This window comes from Hipposideros armiger, unplaced genomic scaffold, assembly GCF_001890085.2.
Source record: "Hipposideros armiger isolate ML-2016 unplaced genomic scaffold, ASM189008v1 scaffold_561, whole genome shotgun sequence".
Taxonomy (NCBI): Eukaryota; Metazoa; Chordata; class Mammalia; order Chiroptera; family Hipposideridae; genus Hipposideros; species Hipposideros armiger.
Window position 1 is genome coordinate 1285701 of NW_017731911.1, and position 9998 is coordinate 1295698.

General features: G+C 49.0%; 1 protein-coding gene across 1 annotated transcript in view; it reads right to left on the reverse strand.

Moving 5' to 3' along the window:
• POLR1A (RNA polymerase I subunit A) overlaps positions 1-9998 on the reverse strand; it is a 63391-nt gene that overhangs the window by 49298 nt on the left and 4095 nt on the right. Inside the window, exons 2-3 of the mRNA XM_019623754.1 lie at positions 7276-7506; positions 1219-1473 (exon numbers count right to left, since the gene is read on the reverse strand). Of these exons, the coding sequence (XP_019479299.1) occupies positions 1219-1473; positions 7276-7506 (486 nt within the window). The remainder of the gene's footprint in view (positions 1-1218; positions 1474-7275; positions 7507-9998) is intronic.

The window sequence follows — 9998 nt, forward strand, 5'->3', positions numbered from 1 at the left end:
ACTGAATTCATTTATCAGTTTGAATAGTTTTTTGATGGAATCTTCAGGGTTCTCTACATAGAGTCATGTCATCTGCAAATAATGAGTTTTACTTCTTCCTTTCAATTTGGATGTCTTTTACTTCATTGTCTTATCTGATCGCTGTGGCTAAGACTTCCAATACTATATTGAATAAAAGTGGTGAAAGTAGACATCCTTGTCTTGTTTCTAATCTTAAGGAAAACGCTTTTAGCTTTTTCCTGTTAAGTATGTTAGCAGTCAGTTTCTCATATGTGGCCTTTATTATGTTGAGCTATGCTCCCTCTATTTCCACTTTGCTGAGGGTTTTTATCATGAATGGATGTTGGATTGGATTTTGTCAAATGTTTTTTTCTGCATCTATTAATATGATCATTTTTTTTTAAAACAGAACACTTTTCTTTATTGAGTTATTTGCCAGTTTCTTTTGCACTTCAAAGTAGATTAAAATGTGTATACGTGTGGTTAATATCCTGTTTTAGAGAACCTCTCTAGTACAGTATTTTACATTGTTTTTAAAGCTTGGAGCATCAAATTTTTTTAAAAGTTGCAGGATCATATTGTTCTAATCTTTCACTTTGGCTCTTCCCCCACCTTCTCTGTTCCTCCCACGAGCACATGCTGACTTGGGCCCCTGCCACTTAATGGGAATGGGTCAGCTGGCCAGGCCAGGGGGAAGCTGCCATGACCCAAGTGGGTCTGCCTCAGAGGACTGACCTCAGAGACAGAAGGAAGAAATTCAAAGAGCAGAAGCCTTCATGGGCTGGAGGGAGGTCTCATCTGGGCCCTTGGAGTTAAGTTGTCTCTTAAAATTCATGCATATCAGAATTCAAAGGATCAAAGTCATCTGAGGACCATGGGGACCAACACAGTTGGGATGCTAATGTAATGCTTGCCAGAAGCTAATAAGCTACAGAATCCAAACATAAGTCTGGAAGACAAGACCTATTATGGAGCTAGTAAACTTGGCTTTTGGTGATGACTGCTTCAATTTCTCTTTAAGAGGCAGAAAAACAGAAACCTTCCCCTGGCTCTAAGCAACTAGAAGGCCAAAAACCCCACCTGGAACATGCCAGGACCCCGTGTTCCACATGCCCGTCCTGGAGCTGCCCACTGCCCTCAGGAGCTGGAGACGGCCCAGCTCTAAAGAGCCAAGTTGTGCCAGTGATGACCGTGGAACAGCCTCAAGGTCAGACCTACCTTGGGAACAAGGTACTGCTGATCCGTGCAGGCCAAGACGTAGGCCTCGGCCCGGCCCAGCTCACTCTGGGGGAAGTGGGCGTTCATCTCGTCTCCATCGAAGTCAGCGTTATAGGCCTTGCAGTTGGCATAGTGGAGCCGTAAGACTTTCTCTTCGGGTAGGATGCGGGCGTGATGTGCCTGGATGGATGGTCTGTGCAGGGTGGGCTGTCGGTTCAGTAGGAGGATGTCCCCGTTTTTCACATGCCGGCACACCTGGGGGTAGAGTGGGGAACAGACAGGTTACAGTGGCAACTTCAGCATCATGACTGCTATCCCAAGAGCCTGGCCTGACTGTGGCTTCTAACTGTCTCATGCTGTATTCAACTAAATGAAAAGGGAATTTTTAGTCTGGAGCAAAACTCTAGAAATCTTTGAGAAACAGCTACTAGCCCAGCATAGCCCTTATCCAGGCTCCGGGCCCAGAGGTACAAGCAGCAGACAAGGCTCCAGGCCTCTGTCCAGTAAACTCTGTCTACTTTGAAGATGTATGGCCTTTCCGGAGTCTTGAATTCCTCAGAGAATTAATCTGCAGAAAGAAATGGACAAATCTGAAGACAGCCTATTTGCATATAACCATAGAACCCTTGGAATCCCTCCCACGGTCACACTTGAGTATGTTATTGTAAGTATAAATTCCACATTTCATTATAGAAACACTTTGTCCAACCTCATAGAGCAGAGCCAGGACTGAAACACAGCGTTCTTGATTCCCAGTCCAGTGCCCTCTGAAAACATTTTATTACACTCAAAAATTTAATACATTTAAATTGCCATAGTCTCCTGGGAAAGCAATTTGACAAAAGGTTCTAGAACATTTAAAACTCACTTCCCTTTGGCCTTTCAGAAGAAAAAGAGTGCCAATGCAAGGGTATATGAATATTATGTTTCTGTAGCACTGTTCACAGTGACAAAAACTGAAAATAACCTGGCTGCCCCACAGAAGGGGCACAGGCAAATAAATCATGGTACAAACTATGGAATATTATGCAGTGATGAAAAAGGCTGAGTTACATCTATACTAGTCCTGAAGTGATGGCAATAATGTATTACATAAAAAAAAAAAAAATTTCAGGTGCCATCTAAGGTGATAGGATGAAGCAATTTAAAACCCAGGCCAACTCTGTACGTGTTTATATACACAAGGGAAAACGGTGCTTGGATCCTCACCAAGCTGTTACTCTGGACTCCTCTGGGGCAGGGGCACGTGGGGAAGGTAAGTAAGGTGCAGATTATCATTACGTTATTATTGTCACCTTTATACATCTTAGTATTGTTCATGTTACAATGAGCATGTATTTACTTACATAAAAAATTTTTTTTAAATCTTCAACTATTTTTAAAGAAAGCGAAAACTATTACATAAGTGATATGCTCATTGTGGGGGGAAAACAGAAAATATAGATGAATTTAAAGAGAATAAAAACCACAAGTAATTTTACTCCTTAAAGATAACCACCAGTCACGCTTTTTTTCCTCACTGATTTTCCACTGGTCATGTCCTCCTGACAGATCGCCTCCTCCCACAAAGCTGAAAGTCTATTTAAGCCTTTTACTGCCTTTTATCTTATGTTATGTTAACACCGGGCTTCTGAAATGATGAACATAAACACTATTTTAAAAAACAAAAGCATGAAGGCAGCTGCTCCCCCAGCTGCTCCCCTTAGCAGCGCAGGGGAATCATGGAGACTCGGTGAGACCTCCTTCTACCCCAAGCCTCCCCTAAATCCCAGCAGAGAACAGGCTGGGGGAACAACAAACTACTCCAAGGCTCGTGTCCTCTTATGTTGTCCACATTTATGAAGCTGCATCAGAAAATTGGAGAAAGAGAGAGACTAGAGGTTAATGAGAAGGTCCCCACCCCCCACCCCCCATTCCTACTCATCTGGGTTGAAAGTTTCCTCCAGCTCAGTGAAAGAGGGAGCAAACCCCTCAAGTTCTCAAAGGCAGTCCCAAAAGCACCTTGCGCAGAGTCAGTCTTTCTGCTCCCAAAGGAATTCAATCCTTCCCTTTCCTGTCCCCACATCCATGTTTCCAGGGAGACAGGGGCTCTGAGGATTTCCGTGAGCATCTGCCAAGAGCATGTTACCAAGTCTGAGCTGCCTTTCAAGGTCTTATTTCTTTAGACTCTCAAGGGAAAAACTGCTGGACCTGTGGCCCACGTCCCAAAGCCTAAGCTGGGCCTCAGATCTGAGCCTCACAAATCTGAGACACCCTCCAGCATAAGCAAACCCCACAGCTGGAAAGGCATGCAGGCCAGCCTGGCAGGCACCAGCCAACCCAAACAGAAGCCCTGGAGCACAGGGCACTCCCCTCGCCAACCCAAACCTAAGGCCCTTCCTTTCTCTTGTCTCTAAATAAATACTGCCGTGAAAATCAGCATGCCCATGCCCAGGTCACAGTTTTCAGAGGAAGCCCAGAGTCAAAATTGGCTCCTGGCAGACTGCTGGGCCGAAAAATGAGACTTGGCTGTCCTGGCCACTTCCTCGTCCATCTGAGAGGCCCAGGGGAACGGACAGAGACCTCACACCTCCAGGGAAACAGGTCCCTCCGTCATCCTGTCCCCTTCTTTCTTAACCCCTCTCTCTCATCCTCACCTGGCCTGGGCCTCCACCCAGCCCTTAGCCCAGTCCTGATCTATACACAATGCCATTAGCCAAAGTTTTTACAAATTACAAATAAGTTATAAGTACACCCATATTTGATGAAATGTATAATTGTAGATTATACATAACATAACTGAGGTTTTGGAGAATAAAGGTATCATCCTGAGTCCCACGTCCTGATGTAAGAACCACTTTTCTCTCATCAAGTCCCTTCCTGTCTTTGCCCCTGGGCCTCATCATCGGGTCCAACGTGGCTCATGCCCGAGCCTCCCGCACCTCGACCTGGATCCACCCACTCCATAAGCGTCCTGAGGGGTGAGAACACCCAGCTCTTGTCCCCGCGGGATCTAGGAACTCAAGAGCAGATGGATGCACACACAGTGACAATACAACACAGTGAGAGCCATGGGAGGATGGGGGCAGGCTGGGAACACAATGGGGGTGCATATAAGTTTTGAGAGGAACAAACCAACATTTGCAGACAAGCCACCTGTTTTTTGGGGGGATATAACCACACCCATTTGTTCATGTACCACCTGTGGTGGCTTTCACACCACAACAGCAGGGGTGAGTCGTTGCAACAGAGGCTGTATGGCCCACAAAACCTAAAATATTTACTGTCTGGCCCTCTGCTGGAGAAGTTTGTGGACCTCTGACCTAGAGGAATGAGGCCCTTGCTGAGGCATGAAGGAATTAGTTGGGGAGCCCAGGGGAGGGCAAAGTGTTCCCACAGGGGACAGCAAGCACAAGGCCTAAAGGGGAGAAGGAACGGGGCGGCATCACTGCTGGGATGGCTGGAACGCAAAGGGCGAGCTGAGAGGTGAGGCTGGCGGAGGAAGCAGGGACAACGCGCTCAGGGTCTGAACTGCAGCTGGAAGACAAGCAACCGAGCCGACCTCACACAACCTCACTGCTGCTCAGAACTCATTCTAGTCACTTACCAGGGACTGACCAACCCGGAGGCCAACCTTCCCTCCCTAAGCTCCCAATCCCACTCATCTCGGACCCTATAGCAATAACCAAGGCTACGTCAAGTTCTCGTGCAGGTGCCCATCCTCACACCCCAATGTCAGAAACCTCCAGAGCTTTCTATTTTTTCTTTAAAATGTTCTTAGCTACTGCCTTTGCTACCTCACAAAGGCTCTGACACCTGGCTCCTTCCTCTGTTCAAACCGCTTTCCTGCGTCACAAGCAACTTTCACTTGGACAAAAGGGATGCATCTTCCCTCAGTTTCCTCACTGTTCTTAAAATTCATTTTTAACTCCACAAACATCTAATAGGTGCTCCTGGGAGATACAAAGATACCCAGGGGCTGGCTGTGACCTGGAAGAACCCCTCGACCACATGTGAGGGGACAGACGCAGTCACCAAATGAGCAAGCCCAGCCGTCCGTCTCTTTTCCCTCAGCTTCCCAGTCTTCCCCTATTTTCTCTCTCCACTGTACTCTGGTGAAAGAGTTCAACACTCCAGTAATTTCACTTCCTAACACTGTGGCCCCCTAACCTAAGCCCCACATTTCTACCTTTTATGGAAGATGGGCCCTTAGGTTCTCCACTGTCGCCTCTTGATTTAGAGGGGCCCAGATGCACCTCTGTCCAGGACTCTTCCATCCTTCCGTTCTGGAAACCATGGCTTCCTTCTCACCTCGTCTCTCTTCTGCAGCCCTGACACCCCATCTATCACCAAGTCCCCCTGACGCTCCCTCTGAAACATCCCGTTTTCACCTTTGGCTCCCCTGTCACTGTCAGGCTGGCCCTCACCTGCCTCCTGATGACTTCACACCCTCCTACCCTGCACAATGCCCTCAAACTCCTTTCTTCTTAAGCATCATGTACGTGAAGTCACTGTCCTCCACTGCTATTCCCTATAGTGTCTGCACAGCACTCAGCAGTGGGTAACACATTGATGGTTTCATTCCCTGGTGGTGACACTGAACTGCAGAGCGCTGGGATCTTGTCCATAGTGACTGACAAAGTGCAGTATGTAGCAACTAGAGGGCCCTCACTCAGAAGTACGTGACCCCGTTCTGCTCTCCCCTCTCCATTTTTCTCAAATTTTCCTACTGAGACTGGTTCACATATTTGACTTGAGTTCACTGTTAAGTGAAAGACACCTTGACTCTCTCACAGCTGCTAACAAAACACCTGGCGCTTAAGGCAGGCAGAATAACCCATGAGCCTGAACACAAACCTTACTGAATGCACCAGGAAACAACAAACCAGGTGACTTGATCTGTTTCTGCACATGTCCCCTGCCACCAAAGCAGAAACTGCGTTCGTGCTCTACCTTAGGAGGGCTGCAAGACAGAGAGGAAGCAAGACGACAGGCTGCAGAGAAGGGCGATGGGAACGAACGGTCCCTACGACAAAGCCAAGAGCGCTTCCTTTTCCTCCCTGTTTCTCCTCCCAAGTTCGTTCACGGCTGAGGAGGTTTAGCAGAGCTCGGACCCACTGCTAAAGACCTGATCAGCCACTGGGTTTAGACATGTCAGAGGGCAAGCAGAGGTTTCACAAATGTGCAGACAGGTGAAGAAAATGCAGCCAGTCACCCCGATTCTGGGCCGTCACCCAGAAATTAAACCCAAATTGAACCCATTTAACTCCAGCTTCTGCCATGAACAACTGGTTAGGGGTCCTTTGCTGCCCTCTACCAGCATGAATGGCTATAATTTGACAAGGCTATAAATGATGTCACCCTCAGATTTCTCGCTCTCAGCTGTTATTGCTAATCAGTCACGTATTCTTGCCCATGGAGCCCAGATAAGGCTCAGGACCCCTTAACACAGTACTATGGGTGACCACTAGCTATTGCTTGAAATGAAGCGTCAGATGAAGTCTGTCAGTTATCAGCTATCCCTGCACAGAATAACTCCTTCCTTTGGGGCAGTTCTCAAACTTTAGCAAGCAGAGGGACACTCTGGAAAGCCTAGCCTGATAAAACAGAAATTCCTCGGACCCATTCCCAGAGATTCTAATTCAGTATGTGGTGGTGGTGGTGGTGGAGGGGTGATGTGTATTGCTCACAAGCTCCAGGAATGCTGTTGCTGCTGCTACTACTGATCTGAGGAACCGCCCTTTGAGTAGCTCTGGGCAAGGGCAGCAAATTCTCCTGCCCCAGGACAACTGAGTTGTTATTAAAGAGCCCTTCTCGAGCCCCTGATGTGTGCCCCGCACTGTGCTACACGGCATCAGATAGCCAAAGGAAGCTCTACTCATGGCATCTAGGCTCTAGAAGCCTCAGCTCCAGCTGGGGAGACAGTAAGTACCCCCAAGCTCCTAAGGAACATCCACGTGTGAGAGGCGCTGCATCTTGGAAAAGGCAGGAACTGCTCACACAACATTCTTACCATGGCACTCACCAGAGCCACAGCCAATGGGCTACACTCACTGATCAAACTGGCCCGCTACTCACAATTTTTGTGCCTTGGGGCTTTGGTGCCCCTGTGGCTGGTGTCAGGAGCTGTTTGGCTACGGCTTCCCGCTGGGTTAGGTCCACGGCACTCAAGGCCGTGCGACTGCCATCCTCGTTGATGACCATGGAAGCTCCCGGGTGCACATTGGGGCCGTTGATGACTGCTTGCCTCAGTTCCTGAACGTTCCAGGGGGTAACTGGCTGAGGGTAGGTAAGTTTTGTGGCAAACACCTGAAAACAAGGAGTAGACATGAAAACTCAGGGTGGGTAGAAAAAGGTTACATGGACCCAAAATCTGACTCAACAAGCTGCGTGACTTTTTCCTCAAGACGTGGAGGTGCAGTCTTAGCCACAAAGGTCCTCGGCGAGAAAAGCGACATCCTGCCTGTCTGTCTTCTCCACAGAGCTATTCTTCCATATTCAAGGCCTTAACGGAACAGAGACTGGGCCTCCTCTGCCAGCAATCTGTCTAAAGAAAATCATCTGGGGCCGACCGAGTGGCTCAGTTGGTTAAGAGTTGGCTTAAGAGTGCGAGCTTTGAGCAACAGGGCTGCTGATTCGATTCCCACATGGGCCAGTGATGCTGCACCCGAGCTGAGCTGTTGCTGAGCTGCCAACAGGTGGCAGGATGGCTCAGCTGGTGTAACAAGATTGCCTGTTCGATGGTGGGCTATGCCCACCCACAACTAAGACTGAACTCGGCACCTTGAGCTGAGCTGCCGCCCAGATGGCTCAGTGGATAGAGTGTGCGCTCTTAACAACAAGGCTGCTGGTTCGACTCCCACATGGGATGGTGGCTATGCCCACCTGCAACTAAGACTGAACTCAGCACCTTGAGCTTAGAGGCCACAAGCTGCTGACGGGAAGCCAGATGGCAACTGGTGCCGCACCTCCACAACGAAGACTGAAGAGCAACAACTTGGCTGGTCCCCTTCCCCAACTCCCCAATAAAATCTTAAAAAAAAACAAAAACATCTGAGTATCGCAGCTTACACATTAGAATTTTTTCAACTCATTCTAAAACTTCATTATTTCTTCATCTGCCAATAAATTCATGGGCTCTGAAGGGAACACAGAATGGGACACCAGCTTGAGAGGCGGCAGATGCCTGCCCTCAAGTACCACCACACCCCTCTCCACCCCAGCAGACATCACTAACTGCTCGTGGCTCTTGTCCCTAGCCCAGAGTGTCAGAATCTCTCTACTCAGCAGTTCCAGCAGCCGTTAGGGTCAAAGCAGCATGGGAGGTGAAATTGATTCAGCCTGATACACGAGAAAATGTAGCGCCCCACTGAGCACCAGACCTGCAATACAGACACTCCAAGAAAAACAAGTTCCCTGCCTAAGTGAGTTTCTGAGCTACTGAATGTTATAAACTCTGTGATGCCTCTCAATGCACACAACTACATCAGAGGCTCTGAGAAGTCCTGTGTAAAGAACCTTGAACTTTGTCCTGTTCTCTGCTCCAATGTCACTTTTTGAGAGGTCTTCCCCACCATCTCACCGTGTTCCTTTCCCTGCAGCCTGTTTTACTTTTGCTGATGCACTGACCACCGCCTGACAGTATTTCTGTTCTTGTGTATTTAGGTGTCTGTACTGCTGGAATGTAAGCTTCACGGGGGACACTCTAAGTGGCTCACTGCTGCGCCTCTAGCTTATTCCGCAAACTTCTTTCACCTCCTTTGCTCCCACAACACCGCTCCACAGGGCTCCAGGGGAAGGATGTGACACATGGGACCAAAAGGCAGTTTCACATGCTTGTTCTTCACGGCCATCCAGTGAGTAACAACCCGGGGCCACCATGGCCCTGAGACCTGGGCAGGTTGAAGATGGGCCGAGGGGTAACTTCAGAGTCCCCATTACCAGATGAACCCAGATTTAAGAAAGAGGCCTGGCACATCTAAAAGAGGGGGCAGCACTAAAAGTCTCTCCCAAAGTTGGGGACACTGTAGGCAGCATGAGGCCAAAACCAACAGGGGTAGCCCCTGCCCTCTGCCCAGGGAAAGCAACAAACAGGTCAGGGACCTCTCGTCTCAGGGCCTCAGGTTCAGGAATGTTCCCACTGGGCTTCACAATGCCTCTCCCTGCCACTTGACTCAGCTTCTGAATGCAAAGACCTGTGATTCCCAGGAGGTGGTGGGCACAGGACTGAGTGTTCTCTCTTAGCCCTCGTTCATCACGCCCTTGCCCAGGAAGCCCACGAGTGCCCGAGAGAGACGAGGCAGTATGCATGCAGGAGGCCATCAGAAGAGTGGAGCTCTGCTCAGTACCAGCACTCCCCCGAGAGCGGCAGAGGGGGCAGTGCGTGAGTAAATGAGGCTCTCCACAGAGGGAATTAAACCATCGTCATATTACTGACCGCAAGGCCCATTAAGGAGGAAGCCAAATAAAGGGCCGCTGCTAATGAGCAACACAGCTTGAAATGGTGGGGAGGTGAAAAAAGGAGGCTGGCTCCCTAAGGAGACATTAACGGGTGGATGGGGCAAACTGCTTACCCTGAGGAACTGGGAGGATGGACAACTCGCCCACACCTCCTCTCCGGGGGCTCTGGCCTCTCCCTCTCTCTGGCAACCAAGGGTACACATTCCTGACTCCTGACACCAGGCGAGTACATGGGATGGGAATCCCCTTTTCCCTCTGGCTCATCTCTTGTCATGTAGCCAATTTGACAAGGAAGGTTTAAAGAGTAGTGCAAGACAGGGAAAGGAAGACATGTGGGTGGG